General features: G+C 45.6%; 1 protein-coding gene across 2 annotated transcripts in view; it reads right to left on the bottom strand.

Annotated features, from left to right (window-relative positions):
- The window catches only part of ETFDH (electron transfer flavoprotein dehydrogenase), a 37,425-nt gene that overhangs the window by 1,023 nt on the left and 19,444 nt on the right, over positions 1-16,958 (bottom strand). For both annotated transcript variants that reach the window (XM_082461740.1, XM_082461741.1), the window contains exons 6-12: positions 15,816-15,893; positions 9,449-9,595; positions 8,121-8,261; positions 6,790-6,933; positions 3,169-3,337; positions 1,275-1,457; positions 781-1,002 (exon numbers count right to left, since the gene is read on the bottom strand). In XM_082461740.1, the coding sequence (XP_082317866.1) occupies positions 781-1,002; positions 1,275-1,457; positions 3,169-3,337; positions 6,790-6,933; positions 8,121-8,261; positions 9,449-9,595; positions 15,816-15,893 (1,084 nt within the window). The remainder of the gene's footprint in view (positions 1-780; positions 1,003-1,274; positions 1,458-3,168; positions 3,338-6,789; positions 6,934-8,120; positions 8,262-9,448; positions 9,596-15,815; positions 15,894-16,958) is intronic.

Below are 16,958 nucleotides of genomic sequence, written 5' to 3'. Positions count from 1 at the left end.
AAAAAAGCAGTATCTCCCAGGTGCAATAAAATGAGATCTGCCCGTATACATGTGCGCCACGACTGCACAGACAAATTAGGTCAGCCCTTACCCTCAGCTTACAACCCAGTGGGATGACAGAGATGGTTAAAAGATAAAGTCACGAGACGGTCCAGGCCCCTCCCTCACAGAGCGAATGTTCTAGTTCCTGTCCAGAATGTCTGATTTTCACACAGCTGGATGCCGTTCTACCAGCACTCGAGACCCAGTTCCTACTGTAATTCTAGGTGAAAGCTCAGCACTGGAAGATACAGTATCCGTGATGGATTTAAAGTCCGGGACCATTTCCCTGAGCTGCATGTGGCCAAAATCTAGTATTCTAGGCTGTATACACATATATAATGTATACGTGTGTGTGTATGTGAGCATACATATATACAGACAGGAGCAGCCGTGACAGAAATGATTTTTTTTTAAGTCACGTGAACACGGAAAGAGGTGTTTGGTGCTTTTTCCCGTAACCCTTAACCTTGTGCTGAGGGTAAACAGAGAAAGGCTGCTTTTGAGAAATGCCATCTGAATTAGGCTTAACGAGAAATCCCTACTGCCCTAGCATTACAGTAGAAACATAAGAAGAATGAGTTTCCGAAAGGAAGCTGGAGATGGGAGTCATTTACAATTTCAGAGTGGAAAGCAATAGAAGGAGAAATTTCTTTAAAAAAACGGAAGGCTATTTCTAACGTGTTTCAAGCATATCCTCCTATTGACGTTTCAGGAGTGGATGGAAACGCGCGTACTGACCTGCAGGGCAGAACCGCTGCTCGGGCCCGTCGTATATGGTCAGGTTTCTGTTTACAGGTACACTGTCATCTTTCAGGGTCAGATGTGCCGGCTGGTCGTGTTCATGGTTGGTGCCACTCAGAGCCACGGATGACAGAAGGTCAAAACTGATCTGCCCATCTGGTTTTGGATACTCAATAGGTGTGCAGTCCTTGGCTGGCTTGAGCTGATCGCAGTCAGAACCTTCCCAAGTTTTGAGGAAGGTTTTTAGTAAAAATGTATCTAATTCTAAAGTACTTCCTTAGACATTTTAATAAAAGCCTGTAAATATTATACTGAAGAATTAAGACTTTAGCCCTCTTCCAACAATGATACCTTGTTCTCCTAAAGATACTGAATTCATCATTTCTCTAAGAAAGCAAGTTTAAAACAGTAAAGTGTAAAAGGTCACCTTTTCCCCTACTTACTGGATCCCGTTTCCTAAGGACTAACGTTCATACTCAGGCCGGAATTACCTTTATGTTTCAGGGTCCAGGGCTCCATCCCTCTGAATATCCAGTAGAAGATTCCAGTGTAAATCATCCCTCCGTACACACCCAGGACGCCATGGCAGGACGGTCTGACGTTCCTGATGGCATATAGCTCTTTCCACACCCATGATTTCTTCAAATTGTCTTCATACTCAGTTACATCAAGTCCTTTTTATGAAAAACATGAAATGTTAAGTGAAATTGCCTCAAGGAGTATAAAACACTTTATCGTCAAGGTACTTTGCTACCGAAATAACAGATGACTTTTACATAGTTATAAAAAGCAGGTGGTCATATGAGACCACACTTGAAGAACGTTTCATGTAGAAATGCTGACATCTTCCAAAAAGATACCCATTTGATAGGTTGTTAATAGGCAGTAAGGCCATACTGGTAGCATGGAAAATTAGTTTCAAAATTCAGTGAACCTGAAAAGGAAGCTAAGAGTTTATGCTACCTATGGAGCTGATCACTGAAACACTTCTACCTGTTACGGGCTGAACCGTGACCGCCCAGAAAGGTATTCTGAAGTCCTGACCCCTAGTTGTCTCAGAATTGGTCAGAAGAGGGTCGCTGCCGGTATAGCGAGTTAAGATGAGGGCATGCTGGAGCGGCCTGGACCTTTGGTCCAATGACTGGCGTTCTGTAAGGATGCCACGCGGACACAGAAGACAAGGCAGGGGCTGGCAGCGCTCTGCCAGGAGCCCGGGGTCCCCGGAAGCTGGAGACTTGGACACAGCTGCGAGGTGCTCGCCTGCGGAACTCCGAATACCTTCCCGGTTAAAGCTGCCCAGTTCGTGGTGCTCGGTTGTGGTGGCCCTAGGAGGTGGCAGCACCTAGAGCTTGGGGCCCTGCACTTGATCTCTACCAGGACGTCTTGGTTCCCGTGACCTCCCTCCTCCTGGTGCCGGTGACCTGCCTGCTCCGGGCCGACGTGCGCGGTGCAAGCGGGGCCGGCGCCCGGCTGGGACGCGGGCTCGGTGAGGAGCTCTGAGGCACCGGCCCTGCCTCTTCTGGCCCCCGAGGTCCCTCCTGCTCCCCCGCAGGGCCCCCGTCTCCGAGCACACCTGCAGGTACAGGCTACCTGGAGGAGCGCGTCACCCGACCCCAAGGCACACGGCTTGTCTGTCGGCTATCTGCGGGCTTGCTGCTGGGGCGTGTGGCCACAGGGAGCGAAGGCCCTGCCCCGGAGGAGTGCTCCGCCCGAGGCGGCGCGGTTGACCAGCGAGCACGTTAGACAGTGAGCCGGGCGGAAGGTGCAGCACACCGGGGAGGCAGCAGCGCGGGCAGCGGGGCTGGCAGAGTGCCGCCCGCCTGTGCGCGCGCGCGCGGTGCCGATTCCCCGGCGAGGTCCACGCGAGGCCCCGGAGAGCGAGCCGAGCCGAGGTGCGGGGAGCTCGGGGCCGGCCGCCAGCCGGGGGCCCCCGGGACCCAGGAAGCGTGTCCGCGATGGAGGGTGACAGGGGTGAAGGCCGAGGTGCGTCCGCTGCCTGCCCTGCAGTGAAGGTCGGGGGGCGCCCGCGAGGGTCCACGTGGGCCTGTGCGATGCGAGGCGGGACCCTCACGTGGAACTTGTTTCCAGGGGGCGGGACACCTCGGGCCGCTCTACCTGCCATTCATGAAACGGCACGTGGCGGCCCTAAAACCCTCCCTGACGGCGCGCAGGCTGCAGTGTGCTTGGCCCAGCTGGCATCTCGGCGCTGTGTGCAGAGCGACAGTCACACGAGGCATCTTTCAATGCCCGATACAATCAACGTACCAGACCGCCAAGATTCCTAACTCTATCCAGTCATCCTCTGTCTGTACACCGAGTGTATGTTTACATAGCTTCTTTTTAAACGTCCCCGTGAAGAACCTGAGAATAAATGGAAGTTCTTACCTATCGTCTTTGATTGGAGAGTCTCACTCGTTAGTTGATTAAAGATAGATTCTGCTGCCAAAATCCCACTTTTCATTGCTGTGTGGGTCCCTTTGATCTTGGGAACATTCATGAAACCAGGGCTACAACCAATTAGTAAGCCCCCAGGAAAGGTGAGTTTTGGTATAGACTGAGGAGAGAAACAGTCAAAGTGCATCTGTTAGTTCAAATTAAACAAAAAGAACCGAATACACCAAATTACAGCCTCTTTGAAAGCTGTAGGGAAAAACCAAAAAAAAAAAAAAAATTACACGAAAATGAATACGAGTGAAGAGAGAAATCAGAGCCAGGGCAGTTTTTCTCCTCCTCTAAAAACGAGGATCAGAACTATTGCTCTTTTTCTGTTAAGACTTTTTCCACCTCCCTCCCCACGACTTCCCTACATGAGACAGATGTTAAGACCAGAGCATTAACATTTAAATAAGATGTTTTTATTTATACATATCTATGTCATAATTAAAAATACTCTCTGAACCTGAACGACTGTTATCTAAATTGTGACCTGCTTTTACACGCATTGTGGGTAACACATGATTTACAAAGGATGTTATCTTAACTCTTCATACCTCCTTGTTTTACCTTGATGTCCAGGGAGGGAAACCTAGGTTCTAATCATGGCATCACCACAATTAGCCACTACCTTAAATAATATATTTTAATTAACCTAAGAACAAACTGAATTTCCAAAATAAACTTTAAGATGGTTGTTTGGGCCTCAGTATACACTTCTGACGGAAAACAACGTACTAAAGGGTGGGTGACGGTTTTGGTTTAGCCCCACGATGCAGCAGCTAAGTTACAGACTGCCCCCCTCAGGAGACGGTACCGTCACCTACGGAGTGGAAAGGAGACGGTACCGTCACCTGCGGAGTGGAAAGGAGACGGTGCCGTCACCTGCGGAGTGGAAAGGAGACGGTACCGTCACCTGCGGAGTGGAAAGGAAGGAAAGAGAGCCGTGGAGTTGCTCTTTCCTCCTGGAGGCTCCCTACAGTAGCCACGGGTCTTTGTTGAGAAAGTGGTGGGTGGTGACAGTCTGGCCGATGGGCTGAGAGGGACCCTAAGGAGAGGAGGTCAACGGGGAGCCCGCCACCGTCAGCCGCCACGCCGAGGGGCTGTGGCCGCGCTCCCGTGATTACAGAGTTCTAACTGCGAGGGAGGGGCGGTGAGAAGCAAAAGCAATGCTGGCACAAGAAGGCGGGCCCGTGTGACTGCTGTTCTCCAACCAAACTCAGCATCAGAACCACGCAGATGAGAGAGCGTGAAATCGGGCCGCAGAGCAGACAACGGGGGAGGGCTTTCTGGAATGCCAGGAGCTGCACACAGAGGCAACGGTTAGGAACCTGGGTCATGGCAGCGCTCCTCTCATCAGGCTGTGGCCCCGCTAATCCTAAGTCTGATTCAGGAGCCAGAAGACTGCCGTTTAATAGGAGGGCACGGATCGCTAGTGCAAATTCTTCCCAGTGGGCGCTTAAGTCCCAAGAATGAAAAATGTCATGGCCCAAGGGAAATGTGTGTCTTTCAGTTCTGGGAGGATCCCACGCTGTGTGGGCAGCTGGACGTCTTGTTAAGGACGTGGGGGACCCAGGAAAGGTCGCACAGAGAGATGTATTCTGGGACTTCCATTAAACGGGGGCTAGGGCTTCCCTGGTGGCGCAGTGGTTAGGAATCCGCCTGCCAATGCAGGGGACACGGGATCGAGCCCTGGTCCGGGAAGATCCCACATGCCGCGGAGCAACTAAGCCCGTGCGCCACAACTACTGAGCCCGCGCGCCTAGAACCCGTGCTCCACAGTGGGAGAGGCCGTCCACCGCAATGGGAGGCCCGCACACTGCAGTGTGGAGTGGCCCCCGCTCACCGCAACTAGAGAAAGCCCCGCGCACAGCAACGGAGAACCAAGGCAGCCAAAAGTAAATAAAATAAATTTAAAAAACAAACAAACAAGAAAACGGGGGTTAAAATGAGGAACCAGGCCATATCACTGAAGAAGATGGGTATGGCCTGGAGTAGTTCTACAGTAACAGATTTTACCCTTCCACCTGACAATTGGTAACATCAGTCTCATAACTTCCTTTTCCTAGGACTTTTCTGTAACCTAAACTATTTCTGTACCAAAACAAAATTACACTTCCCTGCACTAAAAGAAAAAAAAAGAACCCCCCCCCCAAAAACACAGGGGTTAAATACTAGAAACCCACCAGGAAAGGGGAGCTTTGGTACAGACCGAAGAAAGAGAAACTAAAAAGTCATGTAATACTTGTTAGCGCAAAATAAAATTGGATGTTCCAAATTTTTGTCTCTGAAGGGTCTTCAAAAACTTAATGGCAGTAAGTTTCTGAATCTTTGACTAATTAAATCAGAAAATTTAGGTAAGAAGTGTATTGTGTGTGTGGGGTCATCTCTTCCTGCTCATCTAAAGATCATGTGAGATGCTGAAGCACACGAGGCAGGTGTCATAAACACGAGTCTGCACGTACCACTGAATATACAGAAGCCTTTACACTGTAAGCTAGAGAGTAGAATTAGGCTGGCAATAGGTATTATGCACATTATTCAGAAAAGCTTAATGGGCTTGAACATAGGAAATTTAGCAAATATTATTGCAAACGAATAACTGCTCCAGAAATAAAAACAACCTCATGAGAGGTAACCCCGCAGCAACGGAACTTAGGGACAGTGTTATTTTAGAGTTCTAGTGATGACATTCATAATTTAGCTGTGATTTTACTTGACTTTATGAATGTATTTAGAACTTCACTTTAAAGGTTAAGTCAACTTTTCTCCCCAATTTTCTATGATCTATTTGTTACTTTTACAGCAGATTAAAAACAAAAAGATATCAGATTTCTAAAATATCAATAGTTCTAGATTCCTAGAATATTAGAGACAGAAGGGATCATCTCTATTTTACAGATGATCCCTTAACGCCCAAGGAGTTAAATAACTTGACCAAACCGTTTGGTACAAGTTTTAGAGCTGACTTCTAGATCATCTTACCTGTCTAATACTATTTCCAAAACAGTTCTAATAGCTTTTATCATAGTTAGCCATCTAGCTCTTGTTTCATTGTTTAGTAACTAAATACTTAATAAATTATTTGTTTAATAACTAAATACTTAATAAATTAACTGCACTTGATAGTATTTATTTTGAACATATACTAAAATAGGACAATTAAGGGTAAAAACTTAAGAGAGGCCACCTAAAGGGCATGGGTGACACCAGGTAGTTGAGATTAATTAATTACCTTTGCTGAAAACTACATCTGTCCTTGAGTTTCCTGGCAGCAAAGGAATAAAGGAAAAGATCTTGGATCACATAGTTTAAATACTCTGGTTAAAGACAAACCAATAAACAAAAAAGCCCATGAATTTTTCTCTAGAAATCAATATATCCTTAAAACTAAATTCATGGTGTCATTTAACTCTGGTGTGGTACAGTTTTATAAATACTAGGGTGCTTTGCTTAGTTACTTAAATTTTCTTCCTGAGATAATCTTCTATCCTTTATCTAAAGTTGTTACCTTATGTTTCAACGTTGAATTTATAATACAGAAATAAGGATTAAAAACGTGGAAAGTGTTACCTGAAAGCCACCTTCATTGAGGGCTCTGGCTCCATATGCAATCCTTTTCCCACCTTCCAACGTCGGCTGGATGCTGGGGTGGTGTTTCCACCTCTGGAACTCTCTAAATGGACTTAGGTACGGATTTTGATAGTCTAGACCAACCTTAAAATGTTTATATTTAAATTAGACATTGTTATTTCAAATTATATCAGGCTGAAATGTGAGCAATATTTACCAGAGAACATGTACATTAAATTGCTTGTACTCAAAGTACTTGGAGAAATGTATGCAATGACCCAAATTTAAATAAATAACCCAATAAAATCTGTTTGGAAAAGAAAGGGTAAACAAAAGGATGCCATGTGTTTATAATTGGCAGAACTTGAAAACATTTAGAACGTATTAATAAATCATTGTGCTTTGTAAATCAAAGTCCAAATTAGAAAAATATTTGTAGGTAAGTGTTGCACATTATGTTTCTACAAAAGGAGTTGTAAAAATTTATCATTCATTTCTCAATACCAACTCCAGAAATAAACTAATAAGCTCGATGCAGTACTACTGAGGCAAAAATGAAGAAAAAGAATGTAATCGCACTTACAAAAAAAGAAGGTGAAAAACATTAGAGATTAGAGTTTTACCAAAATGCTGAAATAACCAAACCTTTTTTGCTTTGAAAAGATTGTCACTATAAAACTAAATCGCAGCGATGCACTGAACACAATAATAATGCATAAATGTAACAACGTGTCACACACAAGTCTAATCACGACCTGGAACTATAAAGCCGCAACTGCAAGGTGCACTAACTCACATCACTTTTCCATTCCTTGTAATGTTCAAGATGTAACTTACTGTAAAGATGTTTAAGCGACCAAAAGGGAGGAAATGGTCCTGTTTTCGTTAGAGGTTCAAACCCAGTGCGGACCGCACTTCCTGCAGTGGCGTGCCACAGTGGACACGGGCTTCAGGTCAGACAGGTTCGGGCATGAATCCTGCCTCTGTCACTTAGTGCGTGTGTCTGGGAAGGCTGTTTAGCTTGTCTGGACTTCAGTTTTCCCACCAGTAAAATAACGCTAGACCAACTTCACAGGATTTTTATGGACCAGGATTCCCAGGGAAGCATCCAGCACAGGGCCTGGCGTGTAGCAGCTACGGTACTACGGCTACGTGAGCTGAAGCAGACCACTGTCTACAGTGGCCATAAGCACTTCAGATGTGGATAAAAGCAGAGAGGAAGCTTTAAACGAGAAGCCTTTTACATTCTCCAGATGCAAAGCCCTGGTTCTGTGACACCGAAGACCAAGTGGCTCTCAGAGTGGAACTTCCCGTCACGGAGTGTAACTTACCACGAAGCCGAGCGCTACGAGGGGCTCCCCTTCATTCAGGTGATAGAGGAAAGAGCCCCCATACGTGTGTCTGTCCAGGGGCCAGCCGACAGTGTGATCGACTCTCCCGGGTTTCCACTTCTTCTCATCGATAATCCATAACTTAAAAAAAAAGTCCCAGAGTATTATTTAGATGTTTTATGTCACCACATGTATAAAACTTGCTAAGTTTTATGTCTTATTTATGAAAGTTACAACTGAAAAGCAGAAATAAGAGAAACACACAAAAAAGTACTTCAAATATCCCAGAAAATGACATCAAACTGCAGCAGGATGACAGGAGTAAAGAAACAGGTCAGGAACTCTGTAAGACATTAATTAAGTTCTCAGACGGGTAAGGCGTTCATGCGATTGTGGGAAACGCCGCTGAAGAGATGGGGTGCTGGGAACCACCTACACCTTGACCCGGTGACGGCCACACGGGCGTGTTCGCCTCATGAACGTGAGCTGCGCCCTGCACTTCGGATCTGTTACTTTACGGGACAGATGTTATTCTTCAGTAAAAAAAGTGTGCTCCCTCCTGCACCACCCGCTCCCCGACTGAAGCTAACTGATCATCCTGTTTCAGAATGGTTAAGTTTTAAATTGCAAACAACAATTTCCACAGGAAATATTATCTAAAAATCAGATATTATGTGCCATCACATAGAATTATGTACAGTCTACCAAAACAATTAAGCCCTTATTCACAATATAATGAATCTAGTTATATATAGAATTTGAAACTTTCTGAGCTTTACCCTAAAAAGATTTTTAACCAAAGAGTTATGATGAAACTTTTACGCTAATAGACCTAAGGTTTGGATAAACTGAGAAAATATACAACGCTCAGCCTAATTAAATTTTAGGCTGCAGGTCAATATACTGTGGCTGAGTGTATATTTCATAACCTAAATTATCTTTACGTTATAATTTTGAATAAACAATTCTTGTAGGATGTGGTCATTTTACAAAGAGCATTGGATAACAGGTCAAATCCTATTAGGGCAGATGGCATTACCATGAAAAAAATCAATATTACAAATATTTTCAAATTCAAGACTTACTTCAATCAACATTTGATAAAACAACTAGAACATGCAGACACAATTTAGGTAACAGTATAATTTGATTAGTAATATTCTCCAGCCCCTTGAAAAATATCCCTAATATTTTCAGTCATTATGAACATTTCAGGTTAGTGAAAAATATAACTATAAAATTAAATCAATATTATAAACCATACGACAATACAAATGAATGTAAGCTTCATCTTTTCACATGAAAGTCACACCAGCAAACTCGAGTACCTCCTTGAGCCCGATCCCATACGTCTGGGGCTCGCAGCTGGCCCTCAAGTCGAACCTCCTGTACAGCTGCTTGGCCAGGTGTCCGTGGCAGCCCTCTGCAAAAATTGTGACCTTGGCATGTAGTTCCAGCCCCCGCTCGAAAGTTGTCTAAGAAACGGGAACACGTTAAATTGCAATGTTTGACAATTTTAAAAATATTCACGTTCTGGTCAGTTTTGAGTTGATCTACGATTCAGGTATAGAAGAGAAGGTGCAGATATATAATTTCAGTAACAGAACTAAGTACTGTTGTAAGTGGAATCTAATGTAAATTTTACAGTGTACCTTGTGTCTTTGTCATATTGATCGAATGGTTAAGTTTGTATGAATTAAAAAAACAAATCAAGCATACTCTCACCCCCCCACGAACACTTACCTACAAATGCATGTACAGTGAGGAGTGAAGGGGGGCAGCTGAAGTGCATGAAGGGGGTAGCCAGGCTCGGGGCGCTCACCGCCGTCTAGTGTACAGATGGCGGATGATAATGCTGACACCTGAAGCTTACGTAACTAAAACACAATGTTTTTGAAGTGAAAGGCCATTTCCCCATTGTTCCTGATTTTCCAGTCCCATGATTTGAAGCAAAACACACTATTAATAGATTTCTTGTGAATCATGCCAGGAAATTTCCATGAGTGAAAAACCTACAAAAAAAGTCTATTTATATCCTCCTAACACAGACAGGACCCTCCTAACATGCTCTGCAGCTACTTGCTTTTTCCATTTTAATTTCCAAGGGGAAAAAATAAGCTGCAATTACAAAGTCTTTCTCTCTCTCTTTTGCTCTCTGTATTTTGCACTTATATCTGGCACATGGTAGGTACTCAGTAAAGCTCCTGAATAAAGGAATGCAGAATAATAAGGAGTCTCTTATGAAATATGTATTTCCCAATATTTCTCCATTCATACGTTTACAGGTATTGTGTGTACACAGCCACATTCATACAAAAAAATGGTTTACACGGACAAAGCATTTTATAACTGTTTTCACATTATACAATATAAAGTGATTTGCCTAAGGCAATATACACCAAATTAAACATTCATTTTTTTAAATAATTAATTTATTTACTTTTGGCTGCGTTGGGTCTTCGTTGCTGCGCACGGGGCTTTCTCTAGTTGTGGCGAGCGGGGGCTACTCTTCATTGCAGTGCGTGGGCTTCTCACTGCAGTGGCTTCTCTTGTTGCGGAGCACGGGCTCTAGGCACGCAGGCTCAGTAGCTGTGGCTCGCAGGCTCAGTAGTTGTGGCTCACAGGCACTAGAGTGCAGGCTCAGTAGTTGTGGCGCACGGGCTTAGTTGCTCCATGGCATGTGGGATCTTCCCAGACCAGGGCTCGAACCCGTGTCCCCTGCACTGGCAGGCGGATTCTTAACCACTGCGCCACCAGGGAAGTCCTAAGCATTCATTTTTAATACTTGAATAGATTCCTACCTTCTCAATCAGCTCTCAGTAACTGGACGTTTAGGTTATTCCAGGCTGTTTCACTATTATAAGCACGGCTCAGATTGATATCCTTGATGCAAAATATTTTCGTTCTAAGTGGTAAGAACTATTTCACTACTGATTTCATACGTTCAGTCACTAGAGAGTCTGAACATCTTTCACGTTTGTTGGTAACTCTGTGTCTCTTGTGCAGAGCTCACCAACGTCATACATGTGCACACACGTCCTGTAAGTGACTGTGCTCAGTACCTTTGGATTTGTTCCCATCTCCTTCCTCTTACTATACTTCACTCATCCATAAACCCTGTTAACAGCCTAGCATGCCAAGTTTTACCCAAATATATACACATACGCACCTGTGGACTGAGGTATTTACACAGACACCTCAACTGTTTTGGTTCCTGATTCATTTCACAATGGTAGCATCATATAATACAGACTTTTCTGTGTCTTACTTTTCTCATAATAATACTTCATGGAAACCTTTCCAAGTCACTGTGTGGCTCGAATCTTCCTTTTTAGCGGCAGGCAGTAGTCCGTGCGGGAACACCGTAGGTTATCCAGCCATTCTGCCAATGGGCAATGCACTGTTTCCAGTTTATTTGCGATGATAAGCAATGTCATAAAACATACACCCTGTGTATGTATCCTTACAACACTGGTGCTTTTATTCCTGTAAGCTAGGTTCCCAGGAGTGGCAGTGTACAATCAAAGGGCACACCTCCTTTTATTTTACGGGATGTTCCCAGATTGCTTTCCCCAAAGCCTGAACAATTCACATTTCCACCCACAGCGTATAAGAAGACCCTTTTCCTATTTCTAGCTAGTGACAGTATAACCGTTCCTTTCACGGTTTTGCTATGTGTAGAGCTGGCTAACTTACTGCTATTTTAATTTGCATTTTCCGGATTACTCTTTTCAGCAACTTTTTCTTTTTGATTCAAGAAATATTAACTGAGCCCCTCTGGTGTGCCAGTTGGTATGCTAGGCACTGGGACAGAGGTGACAGAAAAACACTGTCCTTTTCCCTGGGGCGAGGCACAGAGGCAGCGCTAAGTATAAATAACTATGCGGGCGTGCAAGGCCTAAGTGCGACTGTGTGCCGTGAGGAGGGCACGGGCGCTGGCGGAGGGCTGGGGAGCCGGCACGCGAGCCTGGGGCCCGGATAACAGACATCAGAGGACCTGCCTGCTGGCCAGCGGCTACTGCTCACCGGGATCTGCTCTTCGTTCTGTAAGATTCTGCCCGTTCTTCTACTGTGCTCTCTTTCCTCTTGTCAGTGGAGAAGCGCTCTTTGACATCATGGGTCGTCAAAATTTCTCCCCCGATCTCCTGCTTATCTGCAGACTCACTGGTACTTTTGGTATACAGAAGTGTTTAATTTTTAAATAGTTAAAAAAGGCCTGCCTCTTATAGGTTTTTAATTTCTTGCCTTTATAGGATGGTTTATCTACCCTACACCTAGGCTGTAATTATAACCTAGGTTTCTAATTTTTTTATTGTTTTAAGAAATCATCAGAATTTTAAAAAAATGAAGGTCTAAGCTTCCAGATGTACATGCAGTTTACTCAGCACCACTTACAAAACAACTCGACCTCAATGAACTAAAATATTCCTCTTAGAGGCAATACGCCCCTTCGTGTTCAAGGGGCAGCTCTGGAGCCTCTACCCCAACCCTGGCTCCACCACCTAACAGCGGCCTGGCCCTGGGCAAGTCACCTAACCTCCGAAGCGTGAAGACATCCACATCAGAGCTGTGGCAGTAAGATGCCCACGAGACCTAAGATGAGAGCTGCTGAATGAGCAGCAGGACGCAGGGCACTGGGACTCGGGGGGGGGGGGACGCGCTCCAAGCGCTGCCACTGGACACTCCGAGGACCGGGCGCAGAGCGAGAGCAAGGCGGCGGGAGGGGCCGCGAAGCACCAGGAAAACCAGGAGAAGGTGGAGTGACAAGCCAGGTCCAGACAGCGTTCAGGAAGCAAGGAGTTACTCAGCTGTGCCAGCACTGCCCACCAGGGGCCAAGCGAGAGGACAGAGAACTGGGTACCACCAGGCGGAGGTGTCTGAGCGACGAGAATGTTTCAGTGCAAGAGCAGGAGGAAGCGTGACCACGCCGGGACCCACGGAGCCAATGGTGGAGCACACAGAATCCATCCCTGCTTCTCCTCACCCCACCGGCCGGATGAAAATAAACTTGCATGGGTTTCCCTGGTGGTGCAGTGGTTAAGAATCCGCCTGCCAATGCAGGGAACACGGGTTTGAGCCCTGGTCCTGGAAGATCCCACGTGCCGCAGAGCAACTAAGCCCCTGCACCATAACTACTGAGCCTGTGCTCTAGAGCCCACGAGCCACAACTACTGAGCCCACATGCCACAACTACTGAAGCCCGCGCGCCTAGAGCCCGTGCTCCGCAACAAGAGAAGCCACCACAATGAAAAGCCTGCGTGCAGCAACAAAGAGTAGCCCCCGCTCGCTGCAACTAGAGAAAACCCACGCACAGCAACAAAGACCCAACACAGCCAAAAATAAATAAAATAAATTAAAAAAAAAGAAAGGGGTACTTCCCTGGTGGCACAGTGGTTAAGAATCCGCCTGCCAATGCAGGGGACACAGGTTCAAGCCCTGGTCCGGGAAGATCCCACATGCTGCAGAGCAACTAAGCCCGTGCACCACAACTACTGAGCCTGTGCTCTAGAGCCCACGAGCCAAAACTACTGAGCCCGCGAGCCACAACTACTGAGCCCACGAGCCACAACTACTGAAGCCCGCGCGCCTAGAGCCTGTGCTCCACAACAAGAGAAGCCGCCGCAATGAGAAGCCCGCACACCGCAACGAAGAGTAGCCCCCGCTCGCCGTAACTAGAGAAAGCCGTGCGCAGCAACGAAGACTCAACACAGCCAAAAATAAATAAATTAATTTAAAAAAAAGAAAAAGAAATTTACAAACTCGAATTACTGAGACTCCACTATACTCTTCTATGCTTTTATATCTATATAAATACAATATATGAGTGTTTTTACAACTACAAAGCGCAAGACACAAAAATATACATTTGAACAAATATCCTGACAATACACACACAAAAAGAACTATCAGAATGGAAGAATTTGCGTGCTTCAATGTTGTTGTAATATTAAATATGGACATTTTTAAAGAATAAAGTGCAATTTATAATCAAATGATCATAATACAGAAAAGAACAGCCGTAACACAGGAAAGAATATAGGAAAGACAGCATTCTTTTATCATCACTGAGTTCCCTTAAGCCCGAGCTCCCTTACTGAGTTCATGACTCCTCTCCATCCAGAACTCTGTTCCCTTTCTGTGCCCTCTGACCTCATCCTGTGCTCACTCAACACCAGTCAACTAGAGCCCGATGACTACAATGGCTGTCACTGATAACACAGTCACTGTACTAAAATGGCTCTTGGAGATCTCATCACTAACGTACAAACTCAGGCTGTTTCTCCAGGGCAAGATGAGTCCACAGACCCCCGAGGCGTGGACCACCCGGCCAGAGCGTCGTCAGCCAGAGGCACCCTGACCCCCGAAACAGAGTAAGAAATGTCACGAGACGATGATTCTTCCCAGCTTCTTTATTCTTCTGCTTTAAAACACCCCGAACCCAAAGGCCAGGCTGCAGTGGATCTGAGAGGCTTGTCTCACACCCCCTTGCTGGGCGCCCTGCAATAAACTCTCACTTTGTTGCAAACTCCTGCTGTCAGAGTCTGGCTTTCTGTGCTGCGGGCACACGTCACACTATGAGAAGCAGGATGAGATGACAGGTGCTGCAAACCTGGCTATACATCAGAATCCCTGGGGCTTGTTACAAGACAGCTTCTTGGGCCCTGCCACAGGACAGGCTGAGCCCCAAGGCCGCATGCGATTCTGGTGTAGCCAGCCAAGCCACTAGGAGAACGACGACGCAGGTAAGACTCGAGAGCTTTGGCACTTGCTTATCTCTACGCAGGAAGGAGTGAAAAGCAGGACGGTCTGCTGGAGGAGGCTTAGACTAGACGCCCAGCTCTGTTCTAGGATGGCAGCGAGGACTAACCAGGAGTTGACTAATCTCTACTGAGGCCCCGGCACTGCCTGGAGCTTTGCTAGCCCTGGAGTAACCCTCCATGAGCTCTACCTTCATGGAGGTTCTAATCTAGTTGAGAAATTAAGACAATCCACAAATAAACATGAATAGGCAAGTTAATTTATCAAGATGTTAATTTGTGTTTTGTTCTTGTTATCATAGGAAAGCAAGGTATTTTTTTTCCTTGTCCTTTCCAAGGGATCTTACAGAGCGTGAGATCCATGTCTTAGGAGCTCTTCTTTTACAAATGCAAAAATAACAAGTTGTGAAAACCAGAAGGCCATCCAGGCCTATTTTGAAATGGATGAAGGCAATCAGTTTTGCATTTACCAAAAGATGTCAAAATCCGGTCAAAGACTCCATCAGCATTACTGACAGTAATAATGCAAATGACTCTTGTCCACAGAAGTGGAAACCGTGGAGGTGGCCCAGCCGCTGACCCACGTGTGCATGGTTTTTGATTCTCCTTGAACTGGTTGTAACATCTTACTGATTCCCTCATTAATTAATGAGTGAAATAAAATCTTTGACCCATGTTTGTTTTATATTTGTATGTCATGTTTTTATCTTTTAAGAAAATTATTGTTAAACATGTTATATCTACTTGCCTAAATTATGGTTAGTTCAAAGATGTTTCTCTATTTTTTAACAATGAGAAAAATTCCACATTAATAACTAATGTTCTAACATGCACTTAATTAATGTGCAGTTTGTAGCAAGACTAAATTATTGCGTGTGAGTTGATTCTTTCTCTTTCACTGTCAGTTTGCGACACGCAGAACTGTTCACGTGCATACCTTGGGCGCACCATCCTTCTGTATCCCTACGTCGTTGGTGGCAACTCCTTTCACGCTACCGTCTTCATGAAAAAGGACCTAGAATGAAAACACGTTTGGTTATCACCTAGGGATTCACAACCGCTTGCAAAGAAACAATAAACAGCCTTCAATTTTTAGAAGGTGAACTTGTTCTCAAGGTTATAGAGACAAAGGCTTAAGAACGTTCCAGCAAAAAAGGCGATGTGCTTCTAAGATACTCCCTTCTAGACAGAACAGAACACAGCTCAAACAGCTGGAAATGAAGGAAATGCCCCGACCTGGTGAGGAAGAACAGGGAGAGCTGCCAGAGGACAACGAAGGAGCCGGGAAGATGCAGCGGGAAGCCCTCTGCCGAGTTCAGGGGTCAAAGGCATGTGCACAGAACTTGGGGTCAGGGCCCGTGACAGGCTGGACCGTCAGGTGGGCGGCTGAGGACAGTGTCGGGGAAGCCTCTGTCCCCAGTGAGCCCAGACCCCAAACCAAGAGACCAAACAACAAGACAAAACAGAGAGGGGCTGAAGGCAGCCCAAGGGTGATTAAAGTTTATTTCTGGACCACAAAGAAGAGGGAAAACTGGTCAAAGGTATGATTCTGGAGATGAGAAATAACAATTCTCTCTCTTATTTGGTTTCTGTTTCCTCCGGAGGAAAATGCTCTTTGGACAGGAAAGAACAAACTGTACACTAGAATCTCAGCAGAAAGCACGGGAGAGGAGAGGCGAAACAAGAACCAGCAGCAATGGATGTGACACCTTGAAAACAAATCCACAGTAGTATGTGGCTATGGCCTGGACCCGAAGACGGCCTCGGTGTACAAAACCTGGGGAGGAGAGGAGAGCTGCAGGGCACCAGAGAGAGACAGAGAGAGACACGGAGGGAGAGAGAGTGCACGCGTGCGGACACGTGTGCAGTTACACTCAAAAAGTGAAAATCGTGGATGCTACAAAACACCTACTTGTGACTTTGATTCCTGTCGAACACAGTTTAATTGGGAGAAATGCAAAACCAAATGCATGTGCATGAACTGGGAAACCAGAAATCAGTAGCGGCAAGTGTAATAATGCAGGGACCATGTGTTTTATTTGGTTTATATACTGTACAGGTAAAAATAAAGTTTTTCAAT

Source organism: Balaenoptera physalus, assembly GCF_965194825.1.
Source record: "Balaenoptera physalus genome assembly, chromosome: 5".
Classification (NCBI taxonomy): Eukaryota; Metazoa; Chordata; class Mammalia; order Artiodactyla; family Balaenopteridae; genus Balaenoptera; species Balaenoptera physalus.
This window is presented reverse-complemented; position numbering and strand designations above follow the sequence as displayed.